The sequence below is a fragment of the Bubalus bubalis genome, chromosome 24, assembly GCF_019923935.1.
Source record: "Bubalus bubalis isolate 160015118507 breed Murrah chromosome 24, NDDB_SH_1, whole genome shotgun sequence".
Lineage (NCBI taxonomy): Eukaryota > Metazoa > Chordata > Mammalia > Artiodactyla > Bovidae > Bubalus > Bubalus bubalis.
The window spans coordinates 255,805-283,616 of NC_059180.1; the positions used below are offsets into that span (position 1 = coordinate 255,805).

At 63.0% G+C, this 27,812-nt stretch overlaps 1 protein-coding gene and 2 long non-coding RNA genes across 9 annotated transcripts; 2 read left to right on the forward strand and 1 right to left on the reverse strand.

Moving 5' to 3' along the window:
• Nucleotides 1-22,882, reverse strand: PDGFA (platelet derived growth factor subunit A). 7 transcript variants are annotated; one of them, XM_044935571.2, is made up of 8 exons: nt 22,745-22,763; nt 21,228-21,357; nt 19,706-19,802; nt 15,080-15,184; nt 13,582-13,769; nt 7,807-7,933; nt 7,076-7,144; nt 3,519-5,336 (listed from the first exon to the last, which is right to left on the reverse strand). In XM_044935571.2, the coding sequence occupies exons 2-7, from the start codon at nt 21,288-21,290 to the stop codon at nt 7,089-7,091; spliced, it is 636 nt and encodes a 211-aa protein (XP_044791506.1). In that variant the 5' UTR covers nt 21,291-21,357; nt 22,745-22,763; the 3' UTR covers nt 3,519-5,336; nt 7,076-7,088. The 7 variants fall into 7 exon arrangements, with proteins under 7 accessions (XP_044791502.2, XP_044791503.2, XP_044791506.1 ...); XM_025274543.3 differs by lacking the exon at nt 22,745-22,763 and adding an exon at nt 22,261-22,394; XM_044935570.2 differs by lacking the exon at nt 22,745-22,763 and adding an exon at nt 21,753-21,857.
• LOC123331498 lies at nt 7,940-9,663 on the forward strand. Its single transcript, XR_006548134.2, has 2 exons — nt 7,940-8,170; nt 9,537-9,663. It is a non-coding gene; the product is annotated as an uncharacterized LOC123331498 (long non-coding RNA).
• Nucleotides 22,883-22,925: 43 nt separating the features above from the next.
• Nucleotides 22,926-26,693, forward strand: LOC112581733. The gene is made up of 2 exons (XR_003106319.3): nt 22,926-25,242; nt 25,552-26,693. It is a non-coding gene; the product is annotated as an uncharacterized LOC112581733 (long non-coding RNA).
• The last annotated feature ends 1,119 nt before the right edge of the window (nt 26,694-27,812 follow it).

Consider the following 27,812-nt stretch of genomic DNA (forward strand, 5'->3'; position numbering starts at 1 on the left):
TACATATGTGTGTATATATGTATGTAAGTGTGTGCGTGTATGTGTGTGTGTAAATGTGTGTGTATATGTATACACACACAATATACATGCATTATGTTCACAAGATAAAAAAAATACAAATGATCTTCTCAATTACTGTGGAAAAAGCATCACCCAGAAAAAAATCCAACACCGTTTCATGCTAAACACTCAGCAAGCTAGAAACAGGAGGGAACTCCCTTACCCTGGAAGGAACCCACACCTGGCACCATATTTAAGGCAGAAAAACGTAAAACTTTCCCCCCATCAGGAACAAGACAATGATGTCTGCTCCGCCAGCTTCTCCCCACTATCCCAGAGGTTCTCACCCTGGCGATTAAAGAAGAAAAAAGAAATAGATCGAGAAGAAAGCAGTCAGCTACTCCTATTGTAAGGTGACACAACCTTGTACATGGAAAATGCCAAGAAACCCAGACACACACAGACGTCAGAGCTAAAAACGAGGCCACAGGACTGCAGGACAATATCCGAACACCAGCTGCACGGGTCAACACGCACCAGCAAAGACCCAAAAGTTAAACCAAGAAAACAGCTTCACTGACAACAGCCCAGCAACAGCAAGGCCTTGTGAGGTCCCTGAGCTCCTGTCTGATACCTTGGGGCAGCCCCGGAGGGCATCTGCGGGGACAAGAATGAACGAAGGAGCACATCTCTAGGGGCCAGCGGTGACAACCACCACCCTCTGCATTTAAAACCCGGGGTTTCGCTTTTCCACGACCCGCCCTGGAGGAAGTCTGGGTGGTGGGGGACCCGGGCTCCTGGTCTCCACTGTGCTGGGGACTAGGGCAGACGAGGGACGGGGCTCTGGGGTCAGGGGTCCGCGGCGGCCGCGGGCTGAGCTGAGCCTCCGTCTTGACGCAGCAGCGGGGCCCCCCCGCAGGTGCCGGCGACCCCGGGAGCGCAGGTCCGGACAAGCCCACAGCCGCCCCTCTCCCTCCGGAAATGCAACCTCCTCGGAGCAGCTGGGGGCCCGGCAGGCAGGGGGCTCTGCCCGCTCCCCCTCCCTGAGGGCCTGCAGGAAGGACGCAGGGGACGCCAGACAGAAAGGCAGGGACCCCAGCTCCTAGTACCAGCCAGCCCCAAGGGAGGCCCAGCCCGCAAAGCACCCAGGGAGACACCAGACACCCCGCGCTGCCCAGGTTGATGTCCACCAAGCCCGCGAGGCCAGCACCCTGGAGGGGCAGCAGGAAGAGCGAGGGCCGGGCTGTGAGCCCACCTGTGAGGGCAGAGGGCGTGGCTGCCCAGAGTTTAGAGGTGCAAAGAGGGCAGGCCGGGGCCCAGGGGCCTGCTAGTGACTCCGGGTTCCTCGTCCCCAGATGGGCAGCCTGAGGCCCAGGGGCCGCATGAGGGCTGTGAGTGCTGGGGCTGGGCCGCCTGCCTGGGGCCTGCACTGCATCCCCACCTGGAGAAGTCTCCGTCCGTCTGTCTACCCTGCACTCTAGAACCACATGCGGCCTTCGGGACAGCGCAGCGCCTGGTGGAGCCTGAGGTGGCCAGCCCTGCAGAGGCAGGTGCCAGCGCAGGCCGCGGGGCCAGAGTGGTGGGATGGGGTGCTTCACCCACAGAGTGCCAGGCAGGGTCCTCGGCCGGGGGCACAGGGCCAGGGTCTGGTTGACGGGCCGGGGGCAGACGGCGAACACTCCACATTTTTGGCAGCTGAAGGGCCTGGTCTGAATAGCCGCTTTTCTATTCTGCAGAAGCCACCAGCTTTGCATCGCATGGCCCTGCAGCGGGCGGGAGTGGATTCCAGCCGATGGTGGAGGGGTGCTGGGGGCGCTGTGGGGTGACAGCCAGGCCCTGCCCATGCTGCAGACCCCCGAGGCCAGGCTGGGTCCTGGTCTCCAGCCTAGGGGTGACCCTGGGTTCCTCCCTCAAGAGCAGCCCCAGGGACACAGGGACACACTCTGAGCAAACAGCTTCCTGGCCACTTGACCACCAGGTCTCCCTTGGGGGCCCAGAAAAGACTCAAACCCTGGCCCTGTCTCCCAGGGTCCCAGGCTGGTGAGGAGACACCCAGAAAGGAGCCGTGAGCAGGCAAGCAGCCCCAATGGGAGGAAGCTCCAGGGAGGCCCTGCTCTCACACTCAGCCCAGCCCCACTGGGGAAGGGGGCCTGGCGGGCCGTCATCTGCGGTCCCGGGGTCCATCAGCCCACAGCCCCAGCAGACGCTCCCCCATCTGAGACTAGCTCCTCTTGCTCCCGTTCAGGGTCGGGAGCCCCATGAGTCCATCTGGAGCGTCCGCTCTGGGACAAGCTCTTACATTCACTTCGCAGACCAGCACAGCTGTCCAATCAAGAGCAGGGAAACCACCTGCCAAGGTCACACGCAAGGTCGCCCAAGGTCACAGGGCCAGGTGGTCCTGGCAGGGAAGAGCCTGGCAGAGCCACGTTCCCACACTCCACGCTCAGCGGCCCCCAGCACATGAGCCAGGGTCTGCCGATGGACCTCTAGGCAAACAGCCCTCCCCAGCCTGGGTAGCGCAGGGTACTAGCTCATCTATTCAGGCCAGGGGCCCACAGGGGGACAGCTGTCCACAGGGCTCCAAAAATGCTGGCTCCTTCACCTGGGCCGCCCACTCAGCCTGAGCCCCGAGACTCAGCTGTAATTGGTACCCCACGGAATAGACAGAACTGGCGAGGCCAGTGTGAGGGGTCACGAGACCAGGGTGGGGGGTCACGAGGCCAGCAGAAAGCACAGAGGTTGGGGGTACTTCCCAGCCAGGTAGGGCCCAAAGCCCACCCCAGGTTTCAGACTGCACTCTCAGAGGGGGCTGGGGTGGGGAGGCCGGCAGGTGGCCGCGGTGCTTCCAGGGCTTAGCATGGCCCTGCACTCATGCTTTTGCCAGGGCTGCTGTGGGCAGCTCTGTGCCCACAGCATCCTCCCGCTGACAAACTCAGCACCACAGTGGGGTCCCCGGCTTCCTGCCCGCCTCCCCCAAAGCCAAGAGAAAGGCCCTGAAGGAGTTGTGTGTGTTCACAGGTGCACAACCCAGGCAGACGGCTCTGATGGGCACTTCCAAGGCCCCCGGGATGGAGCCCAACTCCCTGCTTCACCATTTGACCCCTGGATGCCCCCTACAACAAGCGTTCTGCTCCCCAGCCCTTCACAGGCTCCGTTTTGGAGGCCCAGCACCCCACTGTATGGCCACATCTTCCTTAGGGGGCCTGTTCTCCCCATTTCTGTCTAGAGCTTCCAGGGAAATTCACAACAGATGGGGGACAAGGGAGCTGAGCCAGCTGAGCACGCCACCTGGACCCCTCGGGGGTCGATGACGCGGCCTCCCAGGAGCCCTGGAGCTGGACGGGCACTGGGCAGGGGCCAGCGTTCAGGGCCTAGTGCCTTTATCAGGGAATGGAGAGCAGGCCGAGACCCTCAGTCCCGTGAGACGTGGTGGCCGCTCCCCACCAACATCCTCCCGGCTGCCGCTGGGGGTCCCACCCCTTCCTGGGCGTTCCTCTCCCCCAAGAGCACACCAAGCCTTTCTGCGCCATTGCTTTAATGGACAGACCATCAGACGCATTTGCCCAAAGAAAGAATAACTGAGCAGGGTTCTGGGCATCTCACCGGACGTAAATACACAGATCACGTTTGTACATCTCACATCAGACATGTATCCACAGCACAGGATCGCGCAGAGCGCCGCTGCGGGACACCCCTCCTGGGAGGGGCGGTCCCCCTTGGGGCGGGGCCACGGCCCGCGACCACACCCCCATGCGCTAGCTCAAAGGCGTCCTACACCCGCGCGTGGAAGAAGCTCCTTAACAGACAGGTGAGTCCTGGGACGCTCCCTGTCACCGGAGACGGCCCCAGGGCAACAGAAGGGTCCCGACGGTCACTCGAGCTCTGAGGCGAGGACGGGGCGGCAGGCCGCGGGCAACACAGGGCTGACCCAGTTCGCAGGCGCAGCAGACACTGCTGTCCACGCACTCCGAGGGATCAAATCTTCCTCATCCACTTGGCATCTGATAGGGCGCGCCGCTGTGTCTCTGTGAGGTCACGATGCCGGTGCAGCTGTTCGGCCCGGTCCTCTAGGTTCCAGAATCCCAGAGGCAGGCCCAGGACACCGAGACCTCCCGGTCACCACCTGGAGCTCCAGCACCACAGGCCACAGGCCATGTGACGCTGATGGGCCGCGGCCACAAATGCTTTTCACCGTAAATGCATTTTGGTGGGTTTGTTTTTTTCCTTTTGGTTCAAAAAAAAAAAACCATGGCAGGCTCTCAGGTATATAAAACTTGGTAATATTAGACAAAAATACAAACTTCACCTTTACAAAAAAAACAAAATTAAACAACACCACACAGAATTTCTGTTGAATACACGTAAAGCGTAACAGCTTACCAAAAATAAGAGTTTAGTTTCTGTCCAAACACGGCAGCAGCAGGGAGCAAGCCCGGGCCGCCGCTCGGGAAAGCCGGGTCCTCAGGCCCGGCCACGCAGGCAGGAGGCTGGGGAATGGCATGTGATTGCTTCACGCAGTTCTCTCGAAATGGCTTAAATTAAAAGGCGGGTGAGACGGGGCAAGAAGAAACACGTACAGCCAGAAACATTTAGGAAATGATGCACGGGTGGGCATACCACGTTTATTTTAATACAGCTCGTTCGCTTGCATCCTGCAGGAAAGGGACCATCCCCTGTCCTCACTGTCACAGCGGCCTGGTGTCATCGGTGTAAATGTCCTCCAAAGAGATAATTAAAAAAAAAAGCTAGGCCAAGAGTAAAAAGGAAAGCTTAATAATCACTTTATGATGTAAAAAAAAAAATCCACTTAAGGCTCTCAGGGAAGTTTCTGGATAAGACTCAAACACTACGGCAAGGAGATGTGGTTCCCCAGTCTTGGCTCCTGCGTGCGCCTGCAGAGCCCGCGGCCTCCGATCGCAGCCTTCAGAAAGCAGGCTCTGCATCCTCGGCAGAAGCACCTGTGACCACCCTGGACAGAGATCCAGTCCGCCGAGACGTCAGTCCTCCCGTCCCTCGGGGCGTCCCTCCATTCCGGCAACTGTTCAGATATTTCTGTGAGTGAGTCTGTTTGTCGTGTTTCGTGGGTTTGTTTGCTCTCTGTTTTTTGACAAGGAAGCGTCTTATTGTCTCACCGAGCGCTACAATACTTGCTTTGATGTCACATGAACAACGCATACTGTCTCTTTGTTCTCCAAAGCGTGCATGGAGACAGTTTTCACGGAGGAGAACAAAGACCACGCTGGCAGTAAGCACCGTACATAGTAGGTTCAGGAATGTAACACGCCATGTACATCCGTGTCCCGGGAGAGGGCTGCTGGCTGATCTTCACCTCACATCTGCAGGCAGGAGAGAGACAGACACTGAGAGGCCACGAACTCACGAGCGCCATGACGGCACGCACACACGCTGCGTGGTAGCTCGCAAGATTTAAAGCCTTTGTTAAATTTTCCAAATCAAATATGCCCCATTACCCTTTCTGTAACATCCTGACCAGAACTGGCACTCGGCTCTTGGGATCTCATAGAACACAGCTTCAGAGCAAGCCCCATTCTCCCATTGTACAGATGGGGAAAACTGAGGCCCAGAAGGGTTCTTCTGCTTTTCTCCTCACCTTTCTCTTTCTTCTGGCCTACAGCTTGGTGTGATTTCTGGTGTTCCAGCAGCCATTCTGGGCCATGAGGCAATCCTGCCACCGGATGCCATCAGTGAGACACGGGTCTCTGTGACCGGGCGGGGCACATGGGCCTGAGCGTGCAGCAGCTCTTCCCTGCCCTACACTGCCCGTCTGTTGCTCATCCGAACATTCGCACCACACACCCAGAGACCGAATGCTAGCAGGGAGGCAGGGACGGCACTCTCCCTTTGGGGTCTCTGTCATCAGCTGGCCTGTGGAGGCTTAGCCCGGTGGCTGCAGACTGGGAAGCACAGGCAGGTACTGATCAGCCCCTGCACAACCTCAGGACCCGAAGCCAAGGCTCGGCAGCTGGGGGCTGCTTCAGGATCTGTCTACATGGACCCTTCCTCCCAGAGGAGCCTCCCGAGTGGACCTGGCCCACAGGCCTCAGAAGCTCCTGGCCTGGTCAGGTTCTACAGTTACACATCACTCAGCTGGGCCCTGGGTTCCCAGGCACCTATCGCCAAGAGTTTCTCTCACAACTGTTTGTCTTGGATGCCATGGGCTCCACATGCCCAGGAGCAAGGACCAGGCTCTCCAGAGGCAGACAGTCCAACAGGAAGGACCAGGAAGACTTAACACTGCCTCCCTCCGTGACAACCGCAGTTGCCCACACCCACCTCCCCTGGGAAGCCCCTCGAAAAGACCACTTTTCCCAGGCCCCCTCCGAGTGGAGGGGTGGCCAGTGAGATTGAAGCAAAAGTCACTGGGTCCCTTCCTGTTCTCCCCACCATAGCCTTTCTTCCAGCCTGGACTGTAACACGATTTCTGGAGCTGGGGCAGCCATCTCAGGTCACGAGGCTGAGCATGGACATCACCAGTCCTCAAGTGGGTGTCTGATGATACTTTGAGACTGCGGTACCTGCTCTGGTCTCTACCTCATCTCGCCCTTATTTCTGGTGTGTTGTTAGCAGCCAAACACAATTTCCAGTACAGCAACCAACAGCCCCCTACATGTTTACAAAGCATTTCAGACAGGATCTATCCAGCCTTCAACAAGTCTCATCTGTGATCCTGGTAAGCCTCAGTTTTTCCATCTGTCGAAGGAGTGGGTAAGCTGTCTGTGTGATCCCAGCAATTAAACATGGGAGCTACTCCACTGCTGCTCAGAGAGCCCAGATCACCCCGCTCCTATGATCTCTGCCTCCCGATCAACGAGGACCAAAGCCAGAGCGGGCGCCCCAGAGCAGGAGGGGGCTGGGGGCCAGGCGTCCCGAGCGGAAGGAGAAGGGGCGGAGGACAGGAGCGTGGAGACCCGCAGCCCGGCCGGACAGACAGCGGAAGCTCGCGGACGGATCAAGGCCAATCAGGGCGCGTCCTCGCCTGTGGGTGATTCGCCGAGTGAGCGGGCGCTGCGCCTCCCACCCCAGAATGGCGGCGCGGCTGGCGGGTGGCTCCTACCTGGTTGGCCACGTTAGGTGGGTTTTAACCTTTTTCTTTTCCGTTTTTTACCTGACTCCCTACGCCTTCCTGTTGACAGAAGGGCAGGAAGGGTGAGTGGGCCCAAGGGAGGGTGTGGGGTGGAAACTGAAGCAATAAATACCTGGGGTGTTTGTCTTTCTGTAAAACAGCTCGATGGTGCTGGCAGGGAGACACTTCCTGGTCCCATGAGCCGGCCCGGCGCGGCGGTCACGACGCCGGGCTGCTATGGGCAGTCTGGCCAAGAAGGCCAGGTCCCCGAGCGCCAACACTGTGGCCAGCACCTGCCACCCTCCAGGGACGGGCCGCATCTCTCCAGCTCACCGCTCGGGCCGGGGTGGGAGACGGGACCCCACGGCGGCCTGACCCCTCCCTCCAGGCGCGTGGCCGTGTCCCCGCGATGCTCTCGGGGGCAGCACACCCCCCCCACACCCCCAGCAGGTCCCGGGTCGCATGGGCCGCGCAGTGAACGCACAGTGACCGCAGGCCTGAGCTACAGCGCTCCGCCCCCGCCCCCCCTCCCCAAGGCCACAGGCGCCGCCCCCGCAGCCCCCCAAGGCCACAGGCGCCGCCCCCGCAGCCCCCCAAGGCCACAGGCGCCGCCCCCGCAGCCCCCCAAGGCCACAGGCGCCGGCCCCGCCCCGCGCCCCTCCCACAGGCCACAGGCCCCGCCCCGCGCCCCGCCGCCGGCCCCGCCCCCCGGCCGGACTCACCCGCCTCCTCCTCGCGGTGCTCTGGGCTCGGGCTGGCGCTCGTGCACGTGCACTCCAGGTGCTCCTCCAGCCGCACCTGCACCTCTTTTAACTTCGCCTTCTTCCTGAAGTACTCCACCTTGGCCACCTGCCGAGACACCAGCGCGGCCGTGGACGAGCGGCACATGAGCCTGGGAGCCGGGACGACCCCTGACCCCTGACCCCTGACCTCCTCCCAGTGGGAAAAGCAGGGGCACCAGTGAGGAAGCAGTGAGATCCAGCAGTGAGGTGCAGCGTTTGTGGTTTGGTCCCATTTTAACTTGAGCCCAGAGGCTTGTGCCCGCCAGGAGAGGCCCTGAAGGATGCCCTCGAGGGGGAGGCTCTGGTGAGGAAAGGGGTTGGCTTCCACACTTCAGGGATACGTGGAACAGCCACAGAGGTCGGCAAAGGTGCGCCCGACCATCAGCAGCCAGGGACCGGGGCTGCCGCTCGAGGCCCGGGACCATCCGCCCTCCGGCCCAACCCCGAGCCGCGAGGAGGAGCAAGAGGCATGGGCCCACCTGGGGCTCCAGACGAGGACCCCTCAGCCGCCCAACGTGCAGCCAGCCCCAGCTCTGCAGCCTCACCCGGCTCCCAGAACGGCCCCCAGGGACACTCTCTCCATCCCTCACTCTTCACCCAGGGACATGGGTGCGGGGCGGGGAGCAGGGCTTGGCCAAGGCCCACCTCCGGCACCTGGAGGCCTTGGGGAAGCCTGGCTCATGGGCCACAGCTGACCAGGGCAAATGGGACCCCAGGCCACAAACAGAAGTCTCCAGCCTGGGGACCCCGGGCAGGGGGTTGCCCTGCACTCTGGAGGCCAGGCTGCCCACCTCATAGGCGAGCAGGCCTGGAGGCCCGTCCAGACCTGGAACGGCCACCTGGCCGCATGAATTAACCAAGCAGAAGAGAGCCGGTGGCCCGCCGGCCGTGTGAAGAGGCCGTGGCTCAGACGGGTCAGGAGCTGGGCCAGGTTTGGGGCCAGGCCCAGGGGTTTCCCAAGTCGAGACCTCGAGACCGGGGAGAGAGAAGGCCTCGTGGTGGGAGCTCCTGCAGGATGTCTCCACCGGGGTGGCCTGGGGCCCGGCTGCCCCTGCCCCTTTCCCCAGGGAGAGTCCGAGAGGTGGGTAGCCACCCTCCGCCTTCCCATCTGTAAAGTGGGGACATAAGTCACACGCACTGGGGGTCATGGTGAAGGACAAACGGCTTCACACACACAGAAGCACCTGGAACTTGGGTCACTGTCTAGAGACCACTGAAGTCGGCACCTTTGCGCAGAGCCTATCCAAGGCCCCCATCCAGAGAGGCCAGCTTGCCAGCCCAAGCAGCCTTGTCCACTCCCCTGGGGCTCAGGCAGCGGGCACACAGGCCAGCGCCTCACCCCGCCCTGGACCCCACTCTGAGTGCCCACATGCTTCCCGCCACCCTGGCCTCTGCTGGGGGACACAGGCCACCCGAGGGCTTGGCCCTCTGGATGGCATGCCTCTGGCCAGTGGGCACCTCCCCTGGTATCCTCTGCAGGGCAGGACGAGGACCCAGGCCCCCACGGCCGGCATGGGTGTGGGGGAGGGGGAGGCTCACCAGCCACCAGACAGACCGCCCGGGGACCAGCGCTGGGTCCAGTAGCGCTGCCCCAGCAGGCCCCTCAATGAAGGGTGCGTAACAGCGGCCACTCAAGTCTTTAGAGAAAAATCTTGTTTTTCTTATCACAGAAAAACAAACAGGGATTCATAGCTGCACCTGCTTCTGGGTATGCAAGTATTCCGGGCTGGTCCACCACCTCCATCTGGCCAGGAAATGGCTACATTTTTCCCCCAAGAACGTGCTGTGAATATTAAATTCTCAAAAGCGTCCTCCGCTCTAGCCAAGGCCACGATGAAGATGCTGACGTCCTTGGCGCCCCACCCCCAGACCTACCTACGCTGCAGCGTCTTGGAGCCCACACCCCATGCTCTCCCCACCGTTTCCATTTGTCTTGGCTGCTCCTGAAAAACCACTCGGACTCCCCGCCATGGAGCTGCCCCACCTGTGGGGTCCCAGGCCAGACCCACCCAAGCACACCACCCCATGACGCCGTCAGCCTTCTGAGCCAGGCCTTGGGTTCCTGTGCCCGCCAGCCCCCATGAAGCAGGACACCCCCAGGAGGGCCAGGGAGAGCCGCGCCCTGCAGGGCCCCCTGACGCAGGTGGGAGGTGGGGTGTGGCACTGCGGAGGCCAGAGGCCCCCCGAGAGGTCCCAGGTCCAGAATAAACAGCAGCATCTCCTGAATCCCATGGGCCAGGCCCATGACTCTCACAGCAGCCTCGAGAGGGCATGACCGTGGCCCGCTTCACAGACGGAGAAACAGGCTGCATGGACAGGGCCTGGTTCACGGGGAGGGGTCCCGGACTTGCAACCAGCAGGGCCCCTGAGCGTGCCTCTCGGCCAGGGGACATCCTGAGTCCGCTGGGCAGGGTCACCGGGGCCCTGCAGCCCCAAGTCCACTCAGAACTGAGTCCGGCTCCAGGGGTCACGATGGACAGACCGACCTGGCTCCCAGGTGGGCGGCAGGAGGCCTTCTCCAGGCTCGGTTTAGAGGCCACAGTGGCCGGAGAAGAGAACCCCAGCTCCGGGGCCTGCGGCTGATGGGGTCTGCCCTCCCTGACCGACTAGGGCTCAAGTCGGGCAAGCAACGGGCGCCTCACTGCACAGGGCAGGGACTCAGGAGCCCGGCACGGAGGCATGCTGCCAGAGCCACTGCCTCACCTCACGGCCCGACCTGGCTCCCGGAACAGCAACGGCCGATGCGGCCCTGTGGGAACCCCCACCCAAAGCGCAGGGCCCCTGTCCATAAGGCGTGCAGAGGCCCATCCTGGACTTCCCCAGGTAGACACGCCAGGCCCACCTCCCAGAGGCCGGAGTTCTGGCGAAGTCAGACTGCAGTTAACTGCCTGACATGGCCGCAGAGCTGAGCCTGCGGCTGCCCTGTAAGCAGGGCCGCCCCAAATTCCCAGCACCTGTGAGGTTGGAGGCCCACCCGGCGGCGGGGAGCCGCTCCTTCCGCCTGACCCACCGCCGCCCACGCCCAGCTCCACCTGTCCCGGCCACAGAGGCTCGGGTCTAGGGGCGGGACCCGCGTGTCAGCCCGCACCAGGGGGCAGACGCCAGGCGCTGGCCTTGCTGAGCGGGGTGCCGGGGAGTGGCCGGGACCCCTGCCCATGTGGCAATACGGCAGGTCTGCAGGGGCTCCAGGGTCCACGAGCCGCCCCCAGGGCAGGCCCCGGAGGTCTCAGGCCGCCCTCCGTGGAGGTCACAGCAGGGCTCTGGGGGCCAGGCCACCGACCTGGGCGTGTCCTGACCCCGGGCCCGGAGCCCCCTGCAGCTGAGGGTGCCTGCCTGGTTCAGTCACCCAGGAGACCGTCCCGGCCTCCCCGCCCTCTCCTCCCAATGAGGGGCCTCGGGCTGTGTGTCACCCTATGCCCCCCGGCACCCACCCCACGTTCAGTCTGGGCCTTGAGGGCCACTCTCTGCTCGGCCTCAACCCCAAATGGAACAGGGGCGGCCCCTGGCCAGGCTGGGGGGCGGGCATGCCACAATGGGCCTCCTGTTCCCACTGACCTCTGTCTCCTCCCGCCAGGACCCCGGGGTCTGGGGCCGGATGTCTCCTTGCCGACCTCCTGATGGCAGGGCGGGAGGGGCCCTCCCCACGAGAGGGGGTTGGGCGAAGGCGTGCGGGGTGCTGAATGCAGAGCCGGGTGGTCAGGCCCCCCGTGGCAGGCTGACCCCACTCTGGGCAGATGGAACTCGGCTCTCCCGCCCGCTGGTCAGGCCTGTGCCCTGGCAGACAGAGCACCTGCCCTCACCCACTGAGACCCCTGAGGAGCTGTGGACCACCCTCCCACCCTTAGGATGGACCAGGGGAGACAGAGGGTCGCTGCCCAGCCTGGGACCAGACATGGCCTTGCCCTCACACCATGGGAAGCAAGAGTGGGAGCCGTGGGGGACCCCAAAGGCTGGAGCCATGGGCAGAGAGCCCGCTCCATTTCTACTCCCCTGTACCTCCAGGCCCCTGCTGCTGGCCCAACAGACAGGCTCCAGCATCCACAAGCAGGACCATCTAATCTAGGGCACCCCACCCCCAGGCCCAAGAGACAAAGACCTCAGTTCTCTGGACTCCTGGGGCTCCTAAGACCCCTCAACACACCACAAGGAGGGAACCCCAGACCCAACGGAAGCCCAGGAGGCTGGGCTGAGAGCCAGGGCCACCGCTGAGCCCACAGGCAGGCATCAGGCCTGCTTCCTCCTTGAACCAAGGAGGACACAGCAGTGGGGCCCGCGGGGTGCCCAGGGTGGACACCCCCCACCCGGAGTCTGAGGCCTGAGGCAGGAGCCAGCACGCCGGGCAGGCACTCCAGGGCACCTTGGCCCCAGGGGAGTGTCCACCTGAGACCACAGGCAGCCAGCCGTGGAATCCACTTACTCAATCCCCAAAGCACGCAGAGGACCAAGTCCCCGAGGTCAATCAAGTCCCAGTTAGAGTCTAAAGTGCTTCTCGCGTGCCAGCTACAGGGTCCTTAACTCCACACCTCACTCTGGGGCCAGAAGCCTGGACTCAGACTCGCAGGTGATCGGAAATAATTCCCAGTGGAGAAAAGAGTTCTACTGCACCCCCAGAGCAGAAGTCCGCATTCCAGGAAAACTGGAGGCCCGGCTGAGTGGGGCGGGGTGGGGGGGGTGGCGGCAGGGGCTGCTCCATGGGACGGTGCCAAGTCCACGCCCCAGGGCCACAGGGACCATGACCCACCTGGAGCCAGACCTTCCGTGGGGGTAGGCAGTCCCCATGTCCCAAACCCACTCCCCCGAAGAGGCAGGTGCAGCCAGAGGGGAGCAAGCCCAGGCTAGAAAGGCTTCCAGACATAGGGCCAGAAGCCAGGCCCAAGTTGAGCTGCCCAGTGACCTGAGGATGCAGAATTTCCCCCAGATTCAGAGGACAAGCCCCAGTATGTGTCCTTGGAACCTGCCCTGCTGCAAGACCCCGTGGTGCCCTTAGCGGTCAAACCAGCCAGCCTCCTGCCTGGGAGAAGGCCTCACAGTGAGCACCGGCCGGGTACTGGCTCCCAGGAGCCCAATGCGGGAGGCAGAGACGTCTGACCCAGCCGCTGGGCCTGTGGTTCTCCACGCAGAGCACACCTTCCTGAAACGGGGCAACCTGGCCCCCAAAAGGACCCCCCTGGCTGGCGCCCCATGAACAGCATGTCCAGTGGAGAGGGACTCCCTCCCAGGTTTCACAGGGGCCAGAGGTCTAGCATGACACGTGGGTACCTGGCACTGCAGCCTGAGTTCTGAGCCAAGTTCTGAGCCGTGGTGGGAATCAGCCTCCCCACCCAGCCCCAGCCCGGGGCTCCCTTCCAGTCTCGGTGGGGAGAGGCTCTCAGGGGACGCCCAGCCCCCTTGCCACGCACCAGAGCCCCCACTAAAGTGCCCAAGAGACCCTTCCAGAGCCTGGAGGGGACACCAGGCAGCTCTCAGCTAAATGGCTGGACACCATGCGAAACCCGTTGGCAAAGCCAACCACCTTTCTTGTGGATCTTAGGATCTCGTCGTCCTAAGACCCACGAGAGGCCCTTGGAGAGGACCAGACACCACCCCTAAACTACCCACCAGGACCCAAGCCCCAGTCCCGCCCCCAGGCCTCAGTGTGCCAGTCAGAGGAATGGCCGCATCCTCTGGCTCACCAGCCACAGCTGGCCACCGCGGGCCAGGGATGCGCAGGCTCACCTTGACGTTCCGGTGGTGGACACGCGACGGCTGGCACTTGACGCTGCTGGTGTTGCAGCAGCCGGTGCAGCGCTTCACCTCCACACACGGCGGCCAGATTAGGAAGTTAGCGGACGTGGGGTCCACCTGGCTCCGAGGTATCTCGTAAATGACAGTCCTGGTCTTGCAGACCGCTGGGATGGCCTCCTCTGCAGAGGTGAGAAGCAGGCGAACGTGCTGGAAGCCCCAGGGCTGCAGCAGCTCCCGGGGGTCCAGGCAGGAGCGCCCCACAGCCCATGGCTTCAGCCCATGGGACATGTCACACAGCCCCCGGTACAGCACAGGCAGAAAGACCCCGGCCCCCAACAGGGTGCCGCTGACTGGCCCAAAGGTGAGCGGTAACTTGAGGGCTGGAAGGGGAGACCCCAGAGGGGCAGGGTGCTGCAGAGAGCCTCCCTTGGGGCATGGGGGCTGAAAAGGGGCTCACACAGCCCCTGAGGCCAGCTTAGAGCTGGGACATCACCTTCACTCAGGGCCAGGGGCGGGGGGCCAGCTGTCACCTGCCCCGCCTCCCAAGGGCCCTGCCTCCCACGGGCCCCGCCTCCCACAAGCACATTTCCAGCGGCCCCCAAATCAAGAGGGAAGGGTGCTGGTGACCCAGCCACCCCAGTGCGGGAAGGGGCCCCACTCACAGTGCCCAACCCAGCGCCCACCAGCAGGAAGGATCTGGGGAGTCCAGCCAGGCAGGGCCACAGGCCTTCAGTCTAGCCCCAGTTCCGTTCAAGGGCAGGCCCCCGGTTTGGAGCAGGACAGGCCCCCATCAGGCCCAAAGACTCGAGGCAGCACACGTCACCTGGGAGGGCCCGCTGGCCTCAACCAGGAATCGTCTACCCACATACCACGCCCAAAGGCAGAAGCTATAAAATTCATATTCTTGGAAAGACAGCTCAGACAGAGAGAGTCACATGCCCAAGGTCACAAGGAGGACGGACAGCTGTCAGGATCCCCAGGTGGCATGGGACTGGGTGGTCACACCCCCCAACTGCACCCCTGGGGCAAGGTCTCCCCTCAAGGCTGAGCAAGGCCCCAGGAGACCTCCATCAGCCAGTCACTCCTGAAGGAGCCAGGCAGACCCCGGATGCTCAGAGTTGGGCCAAGGAGCCAGGCCTGCGGGAGGTGGGGACCCCGGAAAGGGCCCCCCAGGCCCAGCATGGCTGCACCCACCACTCCGCAGGGCAGCAGGGAGCACTCTGTGCTCGATGTTATGAACTGCAAATTAAACACAACCCATCCTCCAGCGAGGCTGCCTTCAGCACAGGCCCCAACAAGACCGGGCACTTCAGGAATTTATGGCGGCTCCCCGCTTCTGGAAACTCTTGGCCCAGGCCAGGCCTACAGCGGGGAGCGGGGAGGGGGGCGCGGGGCCTGCACAGCAGAGAAGGGACGGACCCCGCGTCCCGGTCGGGGGGGAGGACGCGTCCCCGGAGCCCCTCCACAGCCCCCCAGCACAGGGACTCACCAATGCTCCTCTTCCTCCGGATGGGCACCGGCCGCTTCTCCGGGGCATGCTTGGCACCGTGGCCCCCGTGGGCTCTCAGACTGGTTTCCAAAGGCTCCTCAGCTCCTACAGGAAAAAGAGGAGATGCCAACCGTCTGCCCACACCTGGGCCCCTGGAGCCTGCACAGCAGCACACCCCGCCGCCATCCTCGTTACAGAGGGGGGGTCCCTCTGCACCCACAAGGGGGGCCTCCAGACGTGTGCAGGATGAGACTCCCAATTGCCAAAGACGTCCCAGCTGCCCCATGTGGCCGGCACGAGGCTCCTGACGTGGGCACCTGCCCTGCACCCCACCGTGAAGCTGCAGGCCAGTGGGGAAGGGCCTGCGGCCAGCCCACCCAGGGCGCCTCCTCAGGGAAGCTGGGTGAGGGCTGACCCAGGGGAGGTGCCTGAAGCCAGCCCACCCCGCCCGCAAGGCTGAGCCGACAGGCCTTCTGCTGCTTGCTGGACAGCGCACCTTGGACAGCGGGCTGGACAGCAGAACTGGACAGCGGACCCGCACAGGCTGCAGCCGCAACTTTTCCACCACCTCTGCCGCCTCCTCTGCTGCCCTCACTGACCCAATCCTGGCTGAGCATCCCGGCCTTGCAGGGGCATCAGGAGCAAGGCCAGACGGGGCCTCGGTCAGACCCCACTAGTCCCTGAACGTCAGCCTGCCATGATGGAGAGGCCACTAGAACCGGAGTGGCGCATCAGGAGCCCGGTGCCTGGTGGGGGACACGGCTCTCAGGAAGGAAAGAGCTTTGAGCGGCCCCAGAGCCAAGGTCACCACTGGGCCTAGCGCCCCAGGCTGGCTACAGCCCCCTCAGTACACACACCACCACCCGCTCTGCCCCCAGGGCCCCCAGACAGGGCTCAGAAGGGACACACACACCTGCCGTCTGGGCGGACCCCGCACCTGCACCAGGGTAGTGGGCCGTCAGACCTGGTGGGGCATCTCTCCGCCTCTCCCCTCCATCACTGCTTCCCCCACAGTTAACCAGAGGCAGCGGGCTCTGAGAAGGCACGCCTCCAGGGCCACAGCTGCCCAAGGAGCCCGTTCTCACCGCCTCCCCTCCCCAAGAAGCTTCAGTGGTATCCCAGCCACGAGCCCAGACCCGAGGACCCCCATCTGCGATGTGCAGCGCACAGAGGCCTTGGAGACTGTCCACATGCCGGCAGTCTGAACCTGCACTCACTAGAAACAAAGCGCAAACACAGAAAACGCAGCGAGAACACAAGATGCGCCGCCGTGCACCCCGCCGTCCAGGAGAACCCAGATCTTCCCTCAAAATGACTCAATGTTCCACTGCCGCTAATTTTTTCTGAGACCCAAAATAAGATCAGAACAGAACTACTCATGCAGTAAGAATTTCCCATCTACCAACTGTTACAAGAAGCATTTTTTCACGAAAAAAAGTGACATTATGAGTCACGTCCTGGTGGTGGCCATCTTGCCATCGCCAAGCCCGGGAGCAGCTGGTCCATCCTGAGCTTCCAGGAGACAACGGAACGGCAGCAACCCAGGCCGCACCCCACCCCGCGCTCCAGCCAGGCAACAGCAGCCTTCCACGACATCATGGTGCCGTGTACACAGTAGGGGCTGCCACCTCTCCACCTCGGAAGACACTGAGGCCAAAGCTCAGAAGAGCAAGCAAGGCCGATGGCCAGCAGGAGGCCCCCGACTGCCTGCCCCACACCCAGGCCTCTTGCCCCTGAAGAAGCAGAGAAGACAAAGCCTCCTCCTGGTCGATCAACTGTTTTGAAACCTGAACCCAGGACTCAATCCCCAACAAGAGTAGAAAGAGCTCCCAGTCAGACAAGCTCATCCACTACCCTATGGAGACGGGTGGTCCGGAAACTCAGCCCAGACCTCGCTGATGGGGAGGTAGCCCTCTGATTTATGCGGGTGGAGATGCAAACAGGCAGGGATCCCCTTCCCAAGAGAAGGCCACACGTGAATCACACCCGAAAATGGCTCTCAGGACAGTTCATCAACTGGTTTTCCCTTCTGACTCTTCTGCACAGATGTCCGAAGGATAGAGAGCCGTCTTCCAGCCGTCAGTCCTGGAGGAGCATTAATGGCCTAATGGGATGATATTTATGTATCCTTACTCAATGGCCACGGGCGCCCAGCCAGGCTTCGGAGAACAAAGCTCCCGCGCGGCTGAATGGTCTGCTCTCAGCACACCCGACACACAGGCCGCAAACTCCATGCTACTGGTCATTAAAAGACCACATGTTGGCCCCTGCACCCGAAGGTCACACGTGAGAAACCAACTGTCCGGTCCGTGAGCGCGCTCGGAGCTCGCGGGCGCGGGCAAGGAATCCACCGCCTGCGGGGCTGGGCGCAGCGCCTCACCTGGGAGACAGGAACAGCCGGCCCTGGAGGCCACGCCCACCTGCCAGTCACGAGGCCCCGCCCCAGGGAGGAGCCACTGCAAACCCGAGTCTCTTTTCCCGCTCCCAGGCGTCAGTCCGCAAGAGCTCCACTCTGAGCTATAAGAGGAAGGATGGACACCCAGGCCAGCGGGACTTCTCTGCACCCAGCCGCCTCCTCACTGATCCCACCTCTGGCTGACCCTGCTGTGGAGTCCTGGGCCTGGAGAAGTAACCTCACAGCAGTTTACAACCTTTCCTAGCAGCGGGGTCCATTTCTACTCTTCCCTTGGGGCAGAAACAGAAGTTGGGGAAAAGACACCCACACCCCCCAGCCCACTCCTTCTGCAAAACAAGCTACAGAAGCAACCAGCTCAGGTCAGAGCTGAGAGGGGGACCACCCAGAGCTCTGATGAAGGAGCCCGCCCTGGGGTCTGTGTCACAAAGGGTCCTGGAGGGACACAGCTACTGAACAAAGGCGACCCTGGGGCCCCTCCAGTGTTCTCAGCCCAAAGCTCACCAGGCACTAGGAGCTCCCTTTCAGACCCCAGCTACCCTAACAGGTGGGGGAGGGAGTGAGGCGGTCCACTCTGTCCACTCCCTGGGGCAGGAGGGAACAGGCTCCCAGGGCTTTTATAAGGGGGCAATTTGAAACCAGCCTGGAGAACCGGCTGCTGCACCCTTGCTTCTTCTGTTTGGACCCTCCAAGGAGGCCATGGACCCAGAAGTCCACAGGTCAGGAATGCTATCAGCATGACCCCAGAGCTGCAATGCTAAAAGCATTAATGGGTGGGGGGGTGGGGGAGGCGGGGCTGCAGAAAACAGAATAAGAATGGTCCCAGCAAAAAGTGAATGGCCCATTTCCCCACCACAACCCAAAGCAGGTACTGCGGGAGGCCCAGCCTTTCCCAGGGAAAAGACTCTGGGGAGCCAATCTCCCCATTTCCCAAGTCCATCAGGGAGCAGCAGAATGCAGGCAAGTGTTCTCCTCGGCTAACCAAAGCCAAACCCTTCTCCCCAGGGTTACACATCAAGGAACCAGATCAAAATCCCCCCCTGGCCCCACTCTGATCTCCAAGTGAAATTCTACCCCCTTCCTGATAAGGATCAGCCAAAGGATTTCCTGGGTCAAGAAACTACAGAAACCATCGCCCTTGCTAGAAAATGGTTTTGGCATGAAATGAAAATAGTTCAGGCCTTTCCACCACCATAATTAGGTACAAATTTCCAAATGACTAGACCATGTGATTTTACTTAATTCCTCCACCGCCCCCCTTTTTAGAGTAGTTTGCAGTGAAAGAAAAATCTTCATTTCACTTAAAATTCTCCCAGCCAACCCCTGGCTAACTTTGGTTGCCCTGTTTGACAAGCTCATCTGGGGCTCCTTTTTGTCCAGTCAACAGTAAGTTTTCTGACATGAGTATCCCCCTAGCTAACTCACAGTGGAGTTCCTGCCACAGAAATGCGGGCCAGAACCCTTGTCCTCTAGGAAGAGCTTCCTCTGGTCCACAGGCAAGCACAGCCACCCAGCACCACCAGCTCCCAGCCAGGCCAATATGGGTGGTCAGCACCTCTGCCCACCTGGGGCCAGTCCAACTCTGCAGCCGACACTCAAGAGCTTCCTAAAGCGGCTCAGCTCCAGAGCCTGAGGGAGAGCCCCAAAATAGTCCCCAAACAGCAGAGTGTCCAAGGCGCGCCTTTTTTATTGGCTCATGAAAACAGAAAAACACAGGACTCACAACCACAAGGCCCAGCCCGGCAGCAGGAGCAGAGCAAATGCGCACCGATGACAAAGGGGCCCTCGGTGGGGCGGTGGGGGGCAGCACGGCGCACCAGCTTGCGCCCAGGTCGGGGCTCAGCGCCCAAGGTCTGGGCTGGCTCCTCCCGGCCGGAGGGCAGGCCCCGGACTGCACACCTGGCCGGGACGCCGGCGCCCTCTATGCGGCTTAACTTTCTGAGACACATTCAGCATTTTCCTTAAAGCAAAAAAACAATCCCTGGGCGAGTGAGCAGCCCCGGCCGCCGCCGGGAGAGAAAGTGGTGATTGGAAGAGAAACTCCTGACTCATCCGCCTGGGCTTTTATGGCCCGGGATTGGATTCTGACCTTTCGGTGCGCTCCTGCGCGGCGCCCGGCCCGGCCCGAACACGGGAGGCGGCACAGGGCGCACATACAGCCTGCCCGCCCGCCCGCGCCCTCCCCGCGCGCCGAGGGAAGGGGCGCGATTTACCTACGGAGTCTATCTCCAGGAGTCGCTGGAGGTCCCGGATGCTGTGGATCTGACTGTGCGCCAGCCTCTCAATGACCTCGCGGGGGATCTCGGCTTCCTGCAAGCATAGCAACACGGTCAGCGCCCGTGGCTGCCCAGAGCGCCTGGTCTCCCACCCGGCCCGCGCGGGCGCCTTGCAGGAAGGCCGCCGGACCCCCAGCCCGGGCCCTGGAGCCTAAGGCCCAGGGTGGGGCTGGATGAGACCCCCCAATCCAATTCTCCGTCCCCATTCGTGTCTGCCCTTTACAAAAAGAAACCGCTCCCCACGTTTAAATTAACACACACACACACACACACAAAACCCACGGGGCCCCTCTGCCCAGGGGTGTCCGTTACAGGAGCTCTAGGGGCAGCGAGGGGTCCGGGGAGTTGCTGGTCTAATAGTGAAATCAACATCGAGAAAGATCAAGTTGAAATGCGTCACGGACCGGCGACGAAAGTCACGGCAGCCCTAACACTTTAATCTACCCCGAGGTTTAAATTTCACACCCGGAATCCCGACCGAACCTGCGGGGGAGAGGGTCTGCAAACACGCGCGCGCACACTCACACTCGCCCCACCCCGGGCTCCGGCCCAGCTACGGCCCTAGCGCCGACTAAGACGCCCCAAATCCAGCCGCGACTGGGAGGGGCTGCCAGGGAACGTGAGGGTTAAATATCTATCTCTCGCAGCTCCGGGTCCCAACCCAGACCACCCCCCACCTCTCGGCCTCCCCCTACTCTTTCCAGATTTTTAAAGGGAGTAGGGGGTCGTGGGGGGTCTCAAGCACTAAGTCCCCACGACGGGGGAGTAGAAAGTCATTTATCACAGCACAGCTCACGAGGATTCGGAATTCGAGATTGGGGGTGGGGGTGGGGACGCGGGCGGTGGGAGGGCGAGGGCTCCCGGCCCGGCCCCGGCTCGCCTCGCTCAGCCACCTGTAAGCAGGCCCCGGGCGGGCGGTACTGCGCCCGCCCACCCGCCGCTCCGGGCGTAGGGACTGGGACCTGGGGTCTGCGGCTCTGCGCTGCTCACCCTGCCTTCCGGGGGCTCCCGCTGCAACCGCCCCTACCAGTTTGTCGGGGGCTCTTCCCTCTTCCCCGGCTCCGCGAGCTCACACACACACACACACACACACACACACACATACACACACACCCCCTTCCGCGCTCCCGCACCCCAATGCTGCATTGTCCGCCGCGCCCTAGGTCTCCCTCCTCGGAGAGGAGCCCGCGGCCCCCGAAGTTTCTCCCCACTCGTCCACCCAGCCGCCACTCCGTCCCTCCGCGGCGGAGCGACGCAACACGCTGGAAACTCACCAGACACACTTAGGCATGGCAGAAAATAGAACCCAGTTAGGAAAATTTAAAAACCGACCACCCTAGCAGAAATCAAAACGCGCCCTGCAGAGCCCCGGAGCCCGGGCTCTCGGGCCCGCGGGCGGCCTCAGGGGGCGTGCGCAGGGGGAGTCGGAGAAAGGACAGGGCGCGGGGGTGGCACCCACCTCGGCCAGGGCATTGGCGAGGTACCCGCAGCCGAGGAGCAGCAGACAAGCCCAGGTCCTCATCGCGTCCCGAGGCACCGGTGGCTCGGCGGGGAGGCGAGGCCGCGGGGCGGGCTCTCCAGCCGGGCTCCTGTGACGGCGAAATTCAGTACCATCCCTCAGGGAACGCGGCCCGAAGGAGGGTGGCGCGGAGAGCAGGGAGCCGACGGAGCGCGCCCGGCGCGAGCAGCGAGTGCGGAGAGGCAGGCAGCGCCAGAGAGGAGGAGGAGCAGGGAGTGCGCGCTTGCCGCGCCCGCCGCGCCGGGAGCCTCCTGGGCCGCCGGGTAGGGGGTGGGGACGGAAGGGGCGGAGGGCGGGGGCTGGGCCTCTTCCTTGGTGCGTTCCCGGTGCTGGCCGCCGCCGCGCTCGTTCCCCGGCGCTGGCTCTAGGAGCGACCAGGCCGGTAATTCTGCATATTTGCGGGCGTCAGCCCCGAAAGGGACCCCGGAGCGAGGCTGGAGCCGCTGCCGCCGCACCACCCATCACCTGTCTGGACGCCCGGCCAGGCCCGGCGCGGGCTCGCGCTCTCCCTGCGGGCTGCGGGCGGCCCTGCGCGCCCACCAGCGGCCCCGCGCTCGCCTCCGGCCTCCTCTCGCCGCCGCCGCCGCCGCCCGGCCGGGCACGGCGCGGCCCAGCACGGCGCGGCCCGGCGGCCTGCGTGCGCCCCTCCGCGGCGCGCCCTCGGCTCCGGCGCCGCGCTCCGCCCTCCGCCGGCCCGAGCCGGGCAGCGCCCGCGGCCGCTCCGCCTGGCAGCCGCCGCACGCCCGGGGCCTCGCCGCGCGGGCCTGAGGGCCGAGCCGGCGCCGCCGCCGCCGCCGGCAGAGGAGGAGGAGGAGGCGGCGCGGGCAGGCCCGGCTCGCCGGAGTTGTGCGGGCTCCGCCGGGCGCGCGTGTGGAGCCGGCCGGCGGCGGGGAGGGGGTTATAGCGCAGCGGAGCGCCCCTCCCCCCCCCCCCCCCCCTCGCCTCCCCCGGATTCCGGGCCCCGGACCCGCACCTCGGAAGCGCGTGGGGGCCGAACGGGCCGGGCAGGGCCCCGCCGCGGCCGCAGTGAGCACACACACGCGCTCGCGCAGGCAGTAAAACCCATCAAGGCCCCGGGCCTGGCCCCGAGCACAGCCGCCGGGGCTCCGCGCGCTGCCCGGGGCTCCCCGGGCGCCCCTCCCTAGAGTTTGCCCACCCCCCAGTGCCAGCTGCAGCCCTGCAGCACCGGACGGGGAGGGGAGGAGGCAGCCGCAGAAGCGCCGCCGTCGCCGGCTCGCCTCTCTCGGGCCCCAGCGGCGGCAGAGGGCAGCGCCCAGAGCTGCTACGCCAAAAAGGGCAAAAGCGAGCCGGCCCCCGCCTCCCGCCCCCCGCCCTGGAGCTCCGGCCTCTTTGCACGGTTTGGATCCCGGGCCCCCGGCTCCCCCGCCATAAAAGGAGGGGGAGTGAGGCTCTGGTGAGAGGTGGGGCGGGTTTAGGGGCGCGTCTGGGACACTCACCTGGCGGCTGCCACGCGCCCCCGCCCGGAATCCGATGCCTGGGGCGTCTGAACGAGGAACCTCCACCCACATTCCGGGAGACGAGGGCGCCCCGGTCGGAGGAGGGGGCTGCCGCGGGCCTCGTCCCCGCCCTGGGGTCCCGCAGCCCCAAGTCCCCGCGCCCTCGTGGAAGGCCTGGCTGAGGTCTGAGCCAGAAATTCGAGGGCTGGAAGGCAGGAAAAGAAAAGAGCCGCTCGAGAGGAGCCCGGGAGTCTCAGCCTCCCGCGCCGGGATCCGCTGGGCGCACAGAGCGCCACCTCCGGCCACGGCGCCGCACAGAGCGATGCGGGGGAGCGACGCGAGGGAGGCCGAGGCCTGAGCGGGGCTGGACGGCGCCCCCGCCACCGAAGGGCGGTGCGCCGAGCTGGGTCCCTCCCGCCTGCCTAGGCAGGTGGGACCGCACCCTGGCGACGGGTCTCTAGAGGGGTGGAGAAGCCCCGGGATCAGGGCTAGAGGGGTAACGAGCCGAGTGACCCCGCAGCTAGACGGGAGGCCATTAAAGGCTAGGGACTGCAAGTGGCTGGGTGGGCTGAGGAAACAGAACCCCGCCGGCCCGAGCCCTCCACCCCACACCCCCATCCGCCGGGCTAGGCCCCTGCCCCCGCCCTGGCTGCCCTCCGGCCAAAGGCAGTAAAGGCGCAACCCTCCAGGCGTTCTTTCATCCTCGGCTCCTCAGGCTCCAGCATTTCAAAGGCCGAGTCCAGTGGACCCTCGGGGGGGGTGGGCCTCAGCTTCCCCCAGATTCCGGGGAGGAGGGGTGGGCCCCTCCTGGGATTCCCAGGGGGCAGGGTCTCCCAGCGTTCAGCCCCCCAGCGCACGTGCCTCTCTCCCCTGTTAGCCTCACCTGCAGCCTCCCCCTCCCCCCAAAGCACGCACTGGGGGCTCAGAATGAAGGAGGGCTGAGGCAGAGCTCGGGAAGCCTTGGTACTGTCCTTGTCCACCCAAGTAGACTTTCCAATGCACTGGAGGGAGTCCACTGGATGGTTTCCAGAAGGCAGCAAAGAGCACATTGCTTGGACTCAGGCTGGAACCCTGGCGGAGCCCATAGACTTCCTGAGAGTTGACTGCATCACACCTGCTTGAGCGTGGAGTTCCTCACAGGCAGAGGGGACCTGAGGACCCACATGTCTTTGGGGCTGAAGGACTTGGTTTGATAGCCGGTGTTGGAATGAGGAAAGGTCACATTGTATCGTAGGGGCCCTTCTGGCTCCAACCTCTGTACAGAGGCTGCTAGTTCCTGGGGAGGGGGGTTCCCAACAGCTTTGAGCAAGTGATTCGCTCTGTGCCCCATCCCAGCCTGGAAATTCAGTGGCTCCCAGTTTGAGTTTGGGACAGAAATGTGGGTTTGGGGCAGAAGAGATCTGGGAACATGGAATGGGGGCATCTTCTACCGGAGCCCAGGCCAAAGTTAGAGAGCAGGCGAGATGGGGGTGGGGGGCCCGACGGAGGCATCCTTCTAATCGCTTGCGGCTATTAAAAATAAAACCTCGGCTCGTTGTCATAGCGACCACGACAACAGCCGCTGCCCAGGGTGGCACAAACTTGTGCAGCCGGTGACAGCCGCTTTGGGGGGAGACTCAGGGCAGACTCACACTGGTCCACCAAGGCCTGCCCTGCCACCAAGGACAACCCGCCCCCACCCTCCCCCCTCCTCCGAAAAAGCCGGCAGAAGTAGATCCCTAGGCGCTGTTTCCTAGACCTTGAATCGACTTGAGCAAGAATCACCAACCAGGACGGGAACCCACGCGTGCGGGGACTCCCCGGCCCTGGCGCATCTCTCCGAGGCCCCTTCCCCTTTCAAATCCCGGCGTCTTCATCTCTGGGGAAGGGGCTGAGTGGGGAGGCGGTTTCAGATGGAGGCTCGGCGGCGGGAGAGGGGACCCTGGGTCCCGAAGCCAGGCACGTGGGGGCTCCGGCACCTGCCCAGCCCGCCTGTCTTGCGATCTGGCGGCTCAGGTGTGGTCACGTGCTCCTTTCTGCCCAGGAATCGAGTTTCACTTCCAGCCGCTATTAGGCGGTTCACACGGTTCACTGCAAACATTTGATAAAGAGGCTAAATATACTTTGGAGTCGGAGGAGGCGTGGGCGGCCTCGCAGAGCGCAAAGGCGGGGCTCCGCGGGGCATCCCCGCCCAGGCCGAGAGTCCGGCTCGACCCCGACCAGTTCCCGGTTCCCGGTGCTCCCACCCCAACCGCCCCCCCCCCCCCCCCACACACACAGTTGGGAGCCCAGGCCCAGGACACGCGGCCCTGGCAGGCTGTGGGCGCCCCTTGGCAGCCAAAGGCCCCGAGGCGGAAGAAGGGGGCGCTGGGGGGAGCTCCAGGGAGGGTAAGTGCTGGTGGGAGGTGAAGGCGCACCTGGCAGCCCGGGATGTCCGGTCGCCCCCGGAGCCGGTGCTTCCGGGCTATCTCCAGCGTCCCCGGCGGCGCGCCCCGACGTGCCGCGGACCCATAATTAAGGTGAGTCAGGCGCTACAAATAGGTGCAGAGAGGGACTCCCGGTGCAGCTGGGTGACTGCGCGTCTGCCCCTCGCTGGTTCCTCTGGGCACCGCCCATGACCCCCCCACCCACCCACGGAGGAGCGGGAAGGGCCTGGCCACTCCTGGAGAGGGGGGCGCCTTTATTAAGGACCTGAGACCAGCCCAGGACCCTTCACCCTACAGCCCGCCTCACCGCGTGTGCAGCGCTGGCCTGGGGCCTGGCACCAGTTGGCACTCCATTGTTGCTGTCACCCTTTTACCATCCTTTTTTTTTTTTTTTTTTTGCAGTGGGAGTCATGACTAACGTCCACTGGACACCTCGGTTTCTGAGTGGCCCCTGGGGGTGGAGAGCTGCCCCACCACCCCTCTTACAGATGCCAGGAAGTTGGGCACTGCCCACAGCCCCAGAGTGCAGCCCCGGACAGCCACTCCTGGGCCAGCTCTCCCAGTGCTGGGGGTGGGCGCCGTCTCAGGCCTTCTGGCCCCGCAGGTTTCAGGGGGGCACGAAGAATAGTGCGGCCTCCTGGCAGTGAGGGCCTCAGGGCTGGAGCCCACACCTGCTTAATCCCCGTCCCGAGGGGCGCTAGCTGCCTTCTGCCCCATGACCTTGGCTTTGCTGGAGCGCTTTGTCCCTGCCCTGCCTTGCATCTGAAGAGTAGGGGCCGGCAACCTTGCTGTGCACGGCTGTCTCCCACCACCCAGCCTCCTGCCCAGGGAGCCAATCCCCGCGCACACACACCTGCAGGGCCTGGCACCCCAGGCTCAGGCACAGCTGCCTCCTCCTGGGTGGCCAGCTGGGCGTCCAGACCCAGGTCTCTGCCCACTGCCAAAGCAGATCTCAAAACAATTTGTCATGATGAAACACCACATTTCCCTTTATCTCTGGGCAAGGATTTCTTGGTTCAGGGCAATTAATCCAGGAGCGGCCTCAGCTGAGTGGGCAGCTCTCCTTGAAGATCAAAAGTGCCAGGCGGGTGTTAATTAAGTCATCATCTCAGCCGCCCCAGGCCCCGGTTCAGGATCAGGCCTTTCCAGTCCGGCCTCCCTATGCTCAGTGCTGGTTTTAACTCCCTATTAAATATTTTCCTTTTAAACACACAAACCGCAATGAAGTTCTACATAGCATATGGGCCTACAATCATTCTATGAATATTTTTTGAATGAAGACCTCTGGGAAGGGGCATCTGGGGGCTTCAGGAATCGAGGCCAGACCTGGTCTGTCTAGGATGGGAGCCCCCTGCCACGAGAGGCCACTGGGCATTTGAAACGTGGCTGCTATGTGCTACTTATGTAAAATACACACAGCCTCCAAGACTTGGTATGAAGATAAAGAGTGTAAAATTTTTCATTAGTAAGTTTTACATTAGTTACGTGCTGAAATGATCACATTTTTGATATATGAATTCAATAAACTGTATTATTGCAATTAATTTCACATGTTTGTTTTTCCTGTGTTTAATGTGGTGGCTAGAAAATTTAAAATACTGTGTGTGGATTTAGTGACATTTCTACTGGACACGGCTGGTCTGGGCATCCGGAGTTCGTATCTCCTCGGTGGAGCCAAGCCAGTGAGTATGAGTAGGGCAGGGGCGGGGCGGAAGTCCTGCCCTGGGAAGGCCAAAGCCCCCGGAGACCAGAACAGCCTGGGGCCTGCTCTGCCCACCACGCGCGCTTGCCTCGTCTGCCGTATGACCCTGAGCAAACTGTTCAGCATCTTGGAGCCTCAGCTCCCACCTCTGGTCATAGCCAGCCCAGGGGGGCTGCTTTTGGAAATCCTCATTCTCACAACAGGCATTTCTGTGCTGGGCACAGGCATGCAGCACTAACAGGACGCCCTCACGGAGCCTACAGTCTCTCCAGGGAACAGTAAACGAGCGACTAGTGTCCACGCTTCCAGGGCAGGAAGGCCTGTTTCTAAAGGAGTCAGTGCTGAGATCAGGATGGAACCTTCTAGGCAAAGGGCACAGCAGCCCACAGCAGCCTGTGCCAAGGCCTGGAAGCAGGAACCGGCTAGGCGTGTTGAGGACCAGCAGGAGGGCATGAGCTGGTGGGCAGTGGGCAGGTCCCACAGACCTCGAGACCATGTCAGGGGTGTGGACTTTTTCTAGGGGGACAGAGCCGACTGGTGGGCTATGGATTCGGACACATGCGGGGACAGAAAGAGAAACCGATCCCCCACGGCCGCCTGCCAACTGGCCAGGCCCCAGTGGCAGACCTCACCCCCACCGTTGTCTTCAGGATTCATAGCCGAGTTCCTGCATCTTAGATGTGAATTCCAAGGTTCAAGTCTGGTGGTCACCTGGCTTGAACCCAGAGCCAATGCACACCTCCTTCCCCGGGGGCTACTGGCAGGCCCCGTCCCTCTGTCCTGGCTGTGGATGGGGTGACGGGGGTCGACAGTCTCCCTTGGCCTTCAGATTTGATGGGACTCAGCCTCCAGGGGGAGGCAGGATTCTGAGGCTCACAGGTTGGCTGGGGAGAGGCATCGCTGGCTTCCCAGGCCTCCCAGAGGAAAGATGGTGAGAGCGTGTCCTCCAGAGAGCAGGACT

Excerpts from the sequence above, each read along its gene's own strand:
- PDGFA (XM_044935567.2), bottom strand. The coding sequence starts at position 1,844 with ATGGGCAGGGCCTGGCTGTCACCCCACAGCGCCCCCAGCACCCCTCCA.